The 14,587-nt window shown below is 38.4% G+C and overlaps 1 protein-coding gene across 1 annotated transcript in view; it reads right to left on the reverse strand.

Annotated features, from left to right (window-relative positions):
• The window catches only part of glis3 (GLIS family zinc finger 3), a 287,369-nt gene that overhangs the window by 161,685 nt on the left and 111,097 nt on the right, over nucleotides 1–14,587 (reverse strand). The window contains exon 5 of the mRNA XM_059026109.1: nucleotides 5,324–5,485. Coding sequence (XP_058882092.1) covers nucleotides 5,324–5,485 — 162 coding nt within the window. The remainder of the gene's footprint in view (nucleotides 1–5,323; nucleotides 5,486–14,587) is intronic.

The following is a 14,587-nucleotide window of genomic DNA, read 5'->3' on the forward strand; positions in this document are numbered from 1 at the left end:
AATTTCCAGGCGATTTCTATGAAGATGGGGTTTGCTTTTTTGTACATTCTGTCAGCACTGGATTGATTACCTTCGGAAGCAGACAGTCTGAGAGGCACATCAACAGAAAAGCAAAAAAAATATTAAGCAGGTAAGAATACACAATATATTATTATTATTATTACTACATTTGTTTCCGTTTTGCACTGTAGACATGGATAGCAAATCTTGTCTTCAAGCCAACAGCAGCATTAATATTAATATTAGTATTACTAAGAGAACACAAAATTATGGATCAGCTAATGTCCAGTTTCGTGTGTTTAAAGACTCTTCCAAGTAGCTATGTTTCGAACAGTATACATTTATTATGTCAGGCATACACTGTATGAATCACATTAATATAGTTCCTGTATGAAAACATTGAATGTTATTTGGTTGGGGGTTAAAGTAAGTTCTCTATTATAATAAATTAAATATTAAATACATTGTTTACAGTTAGTTAGACACTGAAAGCTTATTTTTAATGCTACTTGATATATTGTTTAATGGGTTTAGCTGATAGTTTCAGCCTTTTAAAAAAATAAATAAATAAACATTATGAAATACTGCCTTAAAAAATATTGTAGTAACAGAGTGTGGGGAAATTATTATTATTATTATTATTATTATTATTATTATTATTATTATTATTATTATTATTATTATTATTATTATTACCCTAAAATATGACTGGTAATAAAAAAAGCAGTATCTTGTTCAATTTTATTAAGTATCTACAATTTAAGATTTCAACATTATGGATAAATGCACATTTTTGTTAATAAACAGCAAATCTGTACATTGCAGTATGGTTCATATTATTTTTTATTCATAAAATAAAATAACTTTTCAAATATATTAATTTCCGCAGATTTTCCACAGAATTTAGGTAAAATGATCCGCAGAATTTGGAAAAATTCCCTGCAGATTCTGTCTGGGCCTGCTAATTACAAAAAGGATAATGCTGCTCTAGAAAGAGTGCAAAGAAGAGCGACCAGAATTATCCAGGGTTTAAAAGGCATGTAGTTTGCAGACAGGCTCAAAGAATTGAATCTGTTCAGTCTTGAACAAAGAAGACTACGCGGTGATCTGATTCAAGCATTCAAAATCCTAAAAGGTATAGACAATGTCAACCCAGGGGACTTTAACCTGAAAAAAGAAACAAGGACCAGGGGTCACAAATGGAGATTAGATAAAGGGGCATTCAGAACAGAAAATAGGAGCCACTTTTTTACACAGAGAATTGTGAGGGTCTGGAACCAACTCCCCAGTAAGGTTGTTGAAGCTGACACCCTGTGATCCTTCAAGAAGCTGTTTGATGAGAATCTAGGATCAATAAGCTACTAACAACCAAACAAGCAAGATGGGCCGAATGGCCTCCTCTCGTTTCTAAACTTTATGTTCTTATGTTCCGATAGGTTCAAATAGGGGCATGACATAATGATCTTTATTGGGGATGTGTACAGTACCTATGTTACAGGCAAAGCCCAAATTCAGGTATTCCTAGAATTTTCTAGTGGAAGGTTGTCACTAGAAATGCCTACAGTAAAAGTTTGAAATATTCCCAGAATTGTACACATTTGTAGCAAATTTGTGAATTTCCAAAGTGCTTTAGAACTTGTCTACAACACAGTATATGCTAATACAGTATTATAATGAGTAACATTTACAATATATACAGGTAACTCAAATTAATGTTGTATAAATATAGCTAACTGAGATATAAGGTAGCTCTGTAAGGGAAGCACCAAGTGTCACTGCTTTTAAAAAAAGATTAAAAACACACTTTTATAATGTAGCGTTTTTATGCTAAAATTATGTTCCTTTATTCTTTAGTTTTCATTGCTTTTCTTTCATTCTTTTATTAATATTTGTCAATATTTTTATGTATGTGAAGTGCTTTGCAGCAATTTTTATTGTGAAAGGTGCTATATTAAAAATAAAGATTATTATTATAATGATGAAAATCACAGACTGAAAGCTGTATGTAAAACAATCAGTTGCTCAGTTTATAAAAGTCTGAACTTAGCACAGAGGTGAAACTAGTGTAAGAAGACACAGTTGACTATTCCACTGTATTAATTTTGTAACACATTTATGTAATTAATGATATAATCCAATCATATTTATGTTAAAGGGTCTCCAATGCGAAGTTGTTGAAATTATTTGTATAAAATGCAGAAAAAGAAATACATGAATAGTGGCAAAAAATCCCTCTACTGTGATCCAAAGGAATGCAGACTGATCATCAAATTATGACTTGTTTAGGTTCTTTAATGCTTTTTGAACACTTTTTAATAGTGATACCTAAAGACAGATGGGCAGTTATTTTAAAACATCAATATTTTTTCAAAATGTTTCTCCATGTGAATTTGCTGCAATTTCAATATAGAGTATACCATTTTTTGTGATTAAAAGAAAAAAAAAATAACATTCACAAAAAAGTGACACTGGCTGTTACAATGACTTTTGGCACCCAGAATTGAACATTCTTTTTCTATAATTGTGATGTCATCATATCGTCATCGTACTATACTTTTCTAGATTTTGGAAATGCGCGTTACAAGCATGGAACACCTAGAGGTGGTAGGCCAGTGTCACTGTGGCACGATTGACATTGTTCCATGCGTCAAAATGTGTCAAAGTCAAGGGACAAATTGCAGAATCGTCATCTCCACTTCTATATCTCCTGTAATTCCATTGCATTTCTTGTGTTAAGAAATTGATTTCACAGCACATCAAAACAAATAACGCAAGCGCCAATGAAACGCGGTATAAAAAAAAGCCATCCAATGACAGGGCACAGAGCTAGTCATCAACGCAAAAGCACACTCAAGAATTTCAAAACATACATCTTGAATAATGTTGTGAAGACTATTTATAATGGTTAATACAATTCCTATCAATATATGGGTCTAACTTTTAAAGTTCAGAATGCCATCTGTGTTTTTATGTGATCTACCCCACCAGATTCCGGAATTTTGAAGATGACACCTTTGGAAGGATGTGAGACTTAAGTGGATTATAAATTGAAATAACTTGTTTTTTCTCTGTTTCACAAAAGATTCCTGCTGTGAAGAGCAATCAGATGTGACTTTGTTAAACAAATTCAAATCTTTATCAGATTAAGTACCGAACTTCAAAAGATTTTGTTTACACCTTATGTCTTGAAACTAATAACAGGACCATGTAAGGTTCTTAGACATTGTGTCTAAAGAGATGTGTATTCAATACGAAATCTGGTCAAAATGGTGTCATACTGCCATCTGGTGGATGATATGGATGGTGCAGTTTATAATTAAAATTCATTGGCTTCACTGGTGATTTATGTTAACCGTTATAAAAACAGTATTCTTGTGCTCATAAATTTACAAACATTCATCACAATCACACAAAAATGTATCATTCAGGAAATTGATTCAAATCTAATTAATTTATTAGAATGATAATTATGGGTCTTATATGATTAGGCTTCCAAGCAGAATGGCTGGAAGCCTATTGTTCTTCAAGAGATGGCTGGGAAGCCTATTGTTGTTGTAAGGATTTTTATTATTATTATTATTTTTTTTCCTTCCACCCAAATTACAAATGCCTATAACTTTTAAACGGCGGCACCAAAACTCACAAAATTCCGCACACATGTAGAGGACTACACGTTGATCTGATTCAAGCATTCAAAATCCTAAAAGGTATAGACAATGTCGACCCAGGAGACTTTTTTGACCTGAAAAAAGAAACAAGGACCAGGGGTCACATATGGAGATAAGATAAAGGGGCATTCAGAACAGAAAATAGGAGCCACTATTTTACACAGAGAATTGTGAGGGTGTGGAACCAACTCCCCAGTGATGCTGTTGAAGCTGACACCCTGGGATCCTTCAAGAAGCTGCTTGATGAGATTCTGGGATCAATAAGCTACTAACAACCAAACGAGCAAGATGGGCTGAATGGCCTCCTCTCGTTTGTAAACTTTCTTATGTTCTTATAAGTTCTTGTGCCGTGGTCAATATGGCGGCTTTTGGCACGGATGTAGAGGACTACGCAGTGATCTGATTCAAGCATTCAAAATCCTAAAAGGTATAAACAATGTCGACCCAGGGGACTTTTTTGACCTGAAAAAAGAAACAAGGACCAGGGGTCACAAATGGAGATTAGATAAAGGGGCATTCAGAACAGAAAATAGGAGGCACTTTTTACACAGAGAATTGTGAGGGTCTGGAACCAACTCCCCAGTAATGTTGTTGAAGCTGACACCCTGGGATCCTTCAAGAAGCTGCTTGATGAGATTCTGGGATCAATAAGCTACTAACAACCAAACGAGCAAGATGGGCTGAATGGCCTCCTCTCGTTTGTAAACTTTCTTATGTTCTTATGTTCTTATGTAAAACTGCCTCAGTTGATTGCCATTTCCGCTGGGTCCTAGTGGAGACACTATTCTGATTATATGAATACATTATTAAGAAATAAAAGTTTTAGTACTGCGGAAATGTGAGGGGGGCATGTCCCCCGTTGTTTAAAAAGTGAGAATGGCAGTAATTCTCATGGAAGTGCAAATCCAGTCATATGAACTGTACTTACAATTGTATTTGCCAAGTCAGAATAGTTAGCAACAGATTGCACCAGTTCAAGAAAGTTATGTAAAGTCCAGAGGATTAAGAGAGAACTCAGCTACAAAGACAGAAGGATAAGTTACAGGTATATAAGAAGGTAAAAGTGGAAAGCAGTACAACAGAGGTGTGATCTAAACAGCGGCAAACTGAAAATCTAGTCCTTATCCCAACCGGTTTGTTTGTGATTTTAGAGTATAGCCTCCATCATTCAAACCTGTATTTTTTTTTCTTTAATTATGAAGAATCACCTTTCAGGTTGTTACGGAAATCAACACCACTGCTGTTTACAACAGAGTAAAATAGATTTTTTTGTATGTACAGTTGAGTACAGTTCTATTGCTAGAAATATTAAATCAAAAAGTAATGCAGGGTTTTATAAATATCCATCATACGTAATGCTTAGCTCATAGTAAAAAGGTCTGGGTTTAGAAAACAACACAACATTTCCATAAAATCTATTAAAAGACAATGTAGACCATAATTCTCAACACCTGTAGACAACTGAGAACACCAGAGATGAAAAGCAAAAAAGGCACATGAATTATCCCTTTAAATATTTGAATATACCTCATCTCATGTAATTTTGTAGGCCAGAATGTAAAAAATGAACTATAAAACTTTTAAACCTTTACAAACAGCTACATATTAAACATTTAGATTATTTTGATAAACAACTACAATGCAAAGATCCTTACTGTGTCCAGGTGAGTTCTCTGATGTTTTGCTCGATCACTGGAATTGCTGAAGGCCTTTTGACAGCCAAGGTGTTGACAGAGGTAAGGTTTCTCTCCCGTGTGGCTCCGGAGGTGTATCTTGAGGTTTTCTAACCTGGAAAATGCTTTCTTGCAGCCTTCAAACTGAAAAAGAATATAATATGAACTATACATGTGTCACAGGATATTGACTTCACAATCAGCACTAATCTTGGACTACCTTGCTTAAGTTAAATTTAGGTAGTACAAGATTAGTGCTAACTGGAGTATTTGAAACCAGCTGTAAAAATAAAACCAAACTAAAAAAAAAAACAGAAGGGAGACTACATCAAAACAAGGGCAACAACTCAGGTAAGACATCCATTAAATGTATTTATCTGAATGCTAGATGTCTCAGAAACAAAATGTTAGAACTTGAAGCTACTGCACTAACAAGTAACTACGATGTGATAGGTATTACAGAAACCTGGTTATCTGAGAGTGATGGAGACGAATATAATATTAGTGGGTATACACTGTATAGGAAAGACAGGCAGGACAGAATAGGCGGAGGTATGGCACTATACATCAAAAATAGTCTTGAAGCCCAGGTGCTAAATCTGGAAGAAAAAAACAATGCAGAATCAATATGGGTCAGAATAATGGACAAAAACTCAAAGGGCATAATAATAGGGGTATGCTATAGACCACCAAATTCACACACTGAGCAAAATAATCTGTTACACAATGACATTAGAAATGCGAGTAGCAAAGGAAAAGCCATACTAATGGGGGATTTCAACTTCCCCCATTTAAAATGGGAAAACCCATTGGGGAGCATGACAGACAAAATTGAAATGGTATAAATGACAAATGACTGCTTCCTAACGCAATTTGTCAATGCACTGACGAGAGGGGAGGCATGCCTCGATTTAGTCTTTTCAAATAACGAAGACATAATAACTAAACAGTGGTTAGCGAATCATTGGCAAATTCAGATCACAATATGGTCTCAAGTGCTAAAACACCAAAAGTAACAACTAAAGCTAAGGTTTACAGTTTTAAAAAGCAAACTATGAAGGCTAGCAGAAGTAGACTGGAGTAAAATAGAGAACATCTAAAGAAAAAAGGATGGCTATTTTTAGCATCATGGCCAAAATGGTTTAACAGATCAATTAAAAAAATATTCAGAGAAAAAAGACACTTTACAGAGCGTCTAAAAGGGACCAAGAACAAAGTACACAGAAAGCGTACTGCAAACAAAAGTCAAAAAGGAAGTTAGAAAGGCGAAGAGAGAAATCGAAATGAACATTGCCAAGGGTGCTAAAACCAATTCCAAAAAGTTTTTCCAATATTATAACAGCAAAAGAACATTCAAGGAGGAAGTAAAATGTCTAAGAGATACAAATGGCAAAATCACTGACTAAGAAAAAAAAAATAGCAAATACATTAAATGATTACTTTTCACAGATTTTTACAAATTCCAATTTTAAATAACTTTAGCATGACAGAGGCAGAAGTGTTAAAGGGACTAGGAGCTCTTAAAATAAACAAATCCCCTGGGCTGGATTAGATCATCCCAATAGTACTAAAAAGAAATGAAAGAAGTTATTTACAAACCGCTAACCAAGATCATGCAACAGTCTCTTGACACAGGGGTTGTACCAACAGACTGGAAAATTGCAAACGTAATACCGATCCACAAAAAGGGAGACAAAACCGAACCAGGTAACTACAGACCAATAAGCCCGACTTCTATTATATGTAAACTTATAGAAACTATAAGAAGATCCAAAATGGAAAATTACCTATATGGTAACAATATCCTGGGAGACAGTCAGCATGGTTTTAGGAAAGGGAGATTGTGTCTAACTAACCTGCTTGATTTTTGCAAAGAATACAACATGGTTTATTTAGATTTCCAGAAAGCTTGTGACAAAGTCCTGCATAAAAGATTAATTCTTAAACTGAACACAGTAGGGATTCAAGGAAATGCATGCACATGGATTAACCCTTTGCAGTCCATTGTCGGACCCTGTCCAACATCATCAAAAAAACGCAAAAAACAGGTTTCTAGTTGTTTTTTCTCCGGAAAATGCTGAGAAAACCATTCAATGGCCGAGTGGGAGCGACAGGAGCCGAGACAAGCCGATAAAAAAAACAAACAAAAAAAAGGCGTATCTCATGAATAGTCATACATGCCCCTGGCATTACATAGGGGCGGTCATAAGGAAACAAGCTGCCTGTTACTGAATCAGTGCACAGACATTTCACGGACATTTGCAGAGCTTTTTTGAGATGCTATAGTAATAAAATAATGACTTGGATCGCATTATTGAGGAGTTTGGTGATAAAACGAGTGATCAGGAGATGATTGATCGGTATGTACGACTATTATTATTATTATTATTATTATTATTATTATTATTATTATTTATTTCTTAGCATATGTGAAAGCGATAGCGAACTAAAGGGTGGGGCGGGGTTGGAGATGCCTAGTGAGTGCTTTGTTGATATGCAAGGCCTTTTAAACCCCTTTGACTGTGGAAAAAAAATACTTTTAAACAGCGCGTCTAAAGTATAAAAACTGCGCGTGTGAACATAAATTGGACCTGACGCGCACTTAATAAATGGACTGCAAAGGGTTAAGGAGTGGTTAACATGTAGAAAACAGAAAGTACTGATTAGAGGAGAAACCTCAAAATGGAGCGAGGTAACCAGTGGAGTACCACAGGGATCAGTATTAGGTCCTCTGCTATTCCTAATCTATATTAATGATTTAGAGTCTGGTATAGTAAGTAAACTTGTTAAATTTGCAGACGACACAAAAATAGAAGGAGTGGGAAACACTGGTGCAGCAGCAAAGGTCATTCAAAATGATCTAGACAGCATTCAGAGCTGGGCAGACACATGGCAAATGACATTTAATAGAGAAAAGTGTAAGGTACTGCACGCAAGCAATAAAAATATGTAATATAAATATGATATGGGAGTGTGGCAATGTGCCCCGCCCCTGTGTGCATATTATGTGTTGGGTGTTGCGTGCGTGTGTAAATGTTGGTGTATAGTCATTGGTACACGGGATATAAACGGGTCTGTGTTTCACGTGTATTTAAAAAGTGTAGATTTGTATTTAGGCACGAGGAGAGCACAAATCACTTCACGTGCTGGTTAAATGTAATATGCGAGCACGGGGTTGCACAGAATTAATTCACGTGCTGGGATTCAAGTGAATAATTAATTAGTAATTGAATCCCAGCACAACAGTATATATAGATGCACGTTTCTTTCACTCAGGGTTGGGTGTTCGGTGAGTGGAGAACGGGATTGGAGACGGAGGTAATTGTAAATTGTAAAAGCGTAAATATAAGAGTATCTGCTCACCGTGTTTTGTTCCTCTGTCTGTGCACTGTATAGTCCGTTTTTGTTTGTCTCTTTATTTTGGTGTATAGTGCCGTGTCCCGTGTTTTGTGTTCAAACCTTTTATTTTCTGTTCTGTTTATTAAATGCTGAGCGCGATCACGCACTCAGCCTCACCAAAACCCCAAGTCTCTGTTGTTTATTTCCTGGCTCTGGTCTGACGCCACCCACTCCGGCCGTCTTTGTGACAGGGAGATACTGAAATTGAAGAAGGAATCTATGAAAAAGACCTAGGAGTTTATGTTGACTAGGAAATATCTTCATCTAGACAATGTGGGGAAGCTACAAGATGCTTGGATATATTGTGAAAAGTGTTGAATTTACTGTAAATCAAGGCCACCCGTTCTGCAGCGAAATTGTTGCGGGGGGAGCTGGTCTCCTGACCTACCCCCCTTCTTCGTGGTCGGCAGCTCCCCTCCGTAGGGCTCCGACCACAGTTTCTCCTGCCGCGAAAGTGCGGCTGGGGGAGCTGGTCTCCTGACCTCCCTCCCCTTCTTGGTGGCCGGCAGCTCCCTTCCATGGGGCTCCGACCACAATTTCTCCTGCCGCATGACAGGACTGGTAGCGACCCAGGCGAAGCAGGACCCTCGATGACCCCAGGAGAAGCAGGACCATCAGGAGGCGTCGGCAGCAGCAGCGGACCCTCGGGAGGCGACGGCAGCAGCAGCGGACCCTCAGGAGGGGACAGCAGCAGCAGCGGACCCTCAGGAGGTGAACTCGGGAGGGGAGGCCCTGGCCATGGAGGCGGCAGCGGGAGCTGCACTTCTCCCTCGTACCCTGTAACTGTAAATGTTGAGCAGCAGGCAGCCCCAGGCGATGCGGAGCAGCAGACAGCCCCAGGCGATCCTGATGTGGCATCCCTGAGGCGGCCGGGGCTCCTCCCCTTCTGGCGGCGAAGATGGCCGGGGCTCCTCCCCTTCTGGCGGCAAAGGCGGCCGGGGCTCCTCCCCTTTTGGCGGCGAAGGCGGCCGGGGCTCCTCCTCTTCTGGCGGCGAAGACGGCAGGGGCTCCTCCCCTTCTGGCGGCGAAGGCGGCCGGGGCTCCCCCCCTTCGGGCGTCGAAGGTGGCAGGGGCTCCTCCCCTTCTGGCTGCGAAGGCAGCATGGGCTCCTCCCCTTCTGGCTGTGAAGGCGGCAGGGGCTTCTCCCCTTCTGGCGGCGAAGACGGCAGGGGCTCCTCCCCTTCTGGCTGCAAAGGCGGCAGTGGCTTCTCCCCTTCTGGCTGCAAAGGCAGCAGGGGTTCCTCCCCTTCTGGCTGCAAAGGCAGCAGGGGTTCCTCCCCTTCTGGCTGCAAAGGCAGCAGGGGTTCCTCCCCTTCTGGCTGCAAAGGCAGCAGGGGATCCTCCCCTTCTGGCTGCAAAGGCAGCAGGGGCTCCTGCCCTTCTGGCTGCAGCGGGGGAACCAGCAGGCAGTTAGTTTGGTTGTTAGTAGCTTATTGATCCCAGAATCTCATGCAGCTTCTTGATGGATTCAACAACATTACTGGGGAGTTGGTTCCAGACCCTCACAATTCTCTGTGTAAAAAAGAGCCTCCTATTTTCTGTTCTGAATGCCCCTTTATCTAATCTTCATTTGTGACCCCTATCTCCATTTGTGACCCCTGGTCCTTGTATCTTTTTTTCAGGTCAAAAAAGTCCCCTGGGTCGACATTGTCAATACATTTTAGGATTGTGAATGTTTGAATCAGATCGCCGCGTAGTCTTCTTTGTTCAAGACTGAATAGATTCAATTCTTTTAGCCTGTATGCATACAACATGCCTTTTAAACCCAGGATAATTCTGGTTGCTCTTCTTTGCACTCTTTCTACAGCAGCAATATCCTTTTTGTAACGAGGTGACCAGAACTGAACACAATATTCTAGGTGAGGTCTTACTAATGCATTGTAAAGTTTTAACATTACTTCCCTTGATTCAAATTCAGCACTTCTCACAATATATCCAAGCTTCTTGTTGGCCTTTTTTATAGCTTCCCCACATTGTCTAGATGAAGACATTTCTGAGTCAACATAAACTCCTAGGTCTTTTTCATAGATTCCTTCTTCAATTTCAGTATCTCCCATATGATATTTATAATGCACATTTTTATTGCCTGCGTGCAGTACTTTACACTTTTCTCTATTAAATGTAATTTGCCATGAGTGAGGCGACAGCGTGGGAGAAGTAAGAGTGGACAAGTACAGTCCAGTTAGAAGCAGTTTGAAAGCAGGTTGACAGCTGCAGAAGCTAACCTGAACTTCCAAAAAAAATAATAATAATAATAAATAAAACATGGTCTTCAAGCCAGTAATCTGTGACAACTGCTTGATGTGGGAAATCCGAGAAAACCCAACAGAGCTCAACCAAGTTTGTTTAAAGTACCACACGATCCAGGAGTTGCTTCAACGAGTAAGTCTGTTAGAAACGGAGCTGGAGGAAATGAGACAGTAACAGGAGCTTGAGGAGCTGACACACCCACAATTCATGGAAGTCTGCACCAGGGAGATGGAAGAGAGTCAAAACAGCTGGGTTCAGATAGGCAGAAGCAGGGAAAAAAAGAAACTTCGTCAAACACAACCACCAGAAATCCAGACATCCAACAAATTTGAGCCACTTCAACATTTAGATGACCAAAACCAACATCAAGAGAATGAAGGGAACAACATCCAGGACCCTATAAACAGTTTTGGCCAGGCAGCAAAAAGAAGGGAGGTCATGATCGTTGGGGACTCCATATTGAGAAACACAGCAAACTCAGTACGCAGTTTGGACCCCCTTACTACAACAGTGTGCTGCCTTCCAGGAGCCTCTGTCAAGCATATCACTGAGAACGTGGACAGGCTCCTAGAATGAACAGGAGACGACCCGGTAGTAGTCGTCCACATCGGTACAAACAACATTGGAAGAGACAGACCAAGATCCCTGCAAAACAAATTCAGAGAGCTAGGAAGGAAATTAAAAGACAAGACCAAAACTGTGGTATTTTCTGGGATACTGCCAGCACCTTGCAAAGGACCATATGGACAGCTGGAAATACAAAATCAAAATGCATGGCTTAAATCGTTGTGCACACAGGAAGGCTTCACCTTTCTTGAACATTGGAGCACATTCTACAACAAGGACTATCTATATAGGTGGGATGGACTGCACTTAAACAGAAAGGGAACCAATCTACTCGGAGAAAGGATCCTTCAGGAGGTCCAGAAGCATTTAAACTAGAAAAGAAGGGGGGAGAAAACAAAAAAAACAGAAGGGAGACCACATCAAAACAAGGGCAACAACTCAGGTAAGACCACTATTAAATGTATTTATCTTAATGCTAGAAGTCTCAGAAACAAAATGTTAGAACTTGAAGCTACTGCACTAACAAGTAACTACGATGTGATAGGTGTTACAGAAACTTGGTTGTCTGAGAGTGATGGAGACGAATATAATATTAGTGGGTACACACTGTATAGGAAAGACAGGCAGGACAGAAGAGGCTGAAGGGTAGCGCTATACATAAGAAATAGTTTTGAAGCCCAGGTGTTAAATCAGGACAAAGAGAAAACAATGCCAAATCAATATGGGTCAGAATAATGGAGAAAAATTCAAAGGGCATAATAATAGGATCATGCTATAGACCGCCAAATTCAGATGCAGAGCAAAATAATCTGTTATACAATGACAATCGAAATGCGTGTAGAAAAGGAGAAGCCATACTAATGGGGGATTTCAACTTCCCCCATATAAAATGGGAGAACCTGGTGGGGAGCACGACGGATGAAACTGAAATGGTGGAAATGACAAATGACTGCTTCCTAACGCAATTTGTCAAGGCACCAACTAGAGGGGAGGCATGCCTTGATTTAGTCTTTTCAAATAATGAAGACAGAATAACTAAAACAGAGGTCAGATAGTCATTGGCAAACTCAGACCACAACATAGTTTCATTTGAAGTATTTTTTAAAACCCCAAAAGTAATGACTAAAGCTAAGGTTTACAATTTTAGAAAAGCAAACTACGAAGGTATCAAACAGAGACTAACAGAAGTAGATTGGAGTAAAATAGAGAAAACAACCACAGAAAAAGGATGGCTGTTTTTTAAAAATGTAGTACTAGAGGCGCAAAACAATTACATCCCAAAAGTAGACAAATCTAAATCTAAAACAAAATGGCCAAAATGGTTTAATAGATCAATTAAAAAAATATTCAGCGAAAAAGGTACTTTACAGAGCGTTTAAAAGGGACCAAAAACAAAGTACACAGAAAGAGTACTTAGAACTGCAAACACAAGTCAAAAAGGAAGTTAGAAAGGCCAAGAGAGAGATAGAAATCAATATTGCTAAGGGGGCTAAAACCAATTCCAAAATGTTTTTCCAATATTATAACAGCAAGAGAACATTCAAAAAGGAGGTTAAATGTCTAAGAGACACAAATGGCAAAATCATAGATGAAGAAAAAAAAATATATTAAATGATTACTTTTCACAGGTTTTTACAAAGGAGGACACGAACAACATGCCCCACATGTCGACCTGTTCCTATCCAATTTTAAATAACTTTAGCATAACAGAGGCAGAAGTGTTAAAGGGACTAGGAGCTCTTAAAATAAACAAATCCCCTGGGCCAGATGAGATCCTCCCAATAGTACTCAAAGAAATGAAAGAAGTTATTTACAAACCGCTAACCAAGATCATGCAACAGTCTCTTGACACAGGGGTTGTACCGACTGGAAAATAGCAAATGTAATACCAATCCACAAAAAGGGAGACAAAACCGAACCAGGTAACTACAGACCAATAAGTCTGACTTCTAGTATCCTTCTTAACATAAGAACATGCATTAGCCTATGTAAAATGTGCAAAGAAGTTTTCAGATTGTCAGGAGATGCTTTCTCATTATCATTGATTTACTGACAAACTGCATAGACAAGGCAGGAAATGTCATCCAACATGAACATGTTTTTAACAGGTTCCTTTCTGTTTTAAGTTATGTCGGTTTAAAACATGTTAAAAGGGACATTTAGAAATAAAACTATTTGTCGAAACTTAGAGGGATCAACCCCAACCCAGCCCCCCAGTAATTTGAGCCGACCTTTGCCTCTTGCTGAAGGATAAATGTATGTTTTTATCAATGTGCTGTTTTTCTTCTATTAAACTAATAGCAGTGATAAAGTAAAATACTTATAAAATACCTTATTAAACTTTGCAGGATAATATACTACTTCTATAATACATTTAAAATAAAAATAAGCGGTCACCAAATTAAAATATTCGTATCACATAGAGTACTCAACTATCAATGTAAATACATTTTTACAGGAATTAAATGGGCACATGGAGACCTGAAACTGTTGTATTTAATTGTTGCTAAAAACAACATCAAATGTATACTTAAAGAAATAAAAAATGTTCTGAAACTTTTAAAATACATAAACATGAGTTTCACAAATGTGAAATTAACTACTGTAAAAACATTTTATAGGTCGCACTGGCGCAGAAGTCGATCCCTTATTTCGCTTATTCGCTTATTTTCTTCCTACATGCTCAACACTGATTAAATAATGAAAGATACACAGGTTTAGTTTTGAAATAACCATTGTTTGCAAAATTTTATTCCATTAATAATTTTACAGTGTTGTTTTTCATTTTTAGTTAAACTGCTAGAAACTATTCATTTTTCAAAATTTTAAAAATAATAATTAACAGAGCGTAAAATCAAGTTATACATCGCACATCACATCTGTATTAAACTACCGGTATTTTATATAAGCTTATCAAGTACCCAAACAAGTTCAAGAACATATTTGCTTTGCTTTACTGAACATTTCTTTCCTAAACCATACTTAGACAATAGTTCCTGCTGCATTGGCTTTTACACATTTGTTGTATTA

Source organism: Acipenser ruthenus, chromosome 1 (genome assembly GCF_902713425.1).
Source record: "Acipenser ruthenus chromosome 1, fAciRut3.2 maternal haplotype, whole genome shotgun sequence".
Taxonomy (NCBI): domain Eukaryota; kingdom Metazoa; phylum Chordata; class Actinopteri; order Acipenseriformes; family Acipenseridae; genus Acipenser; species Acipenser ruthenus.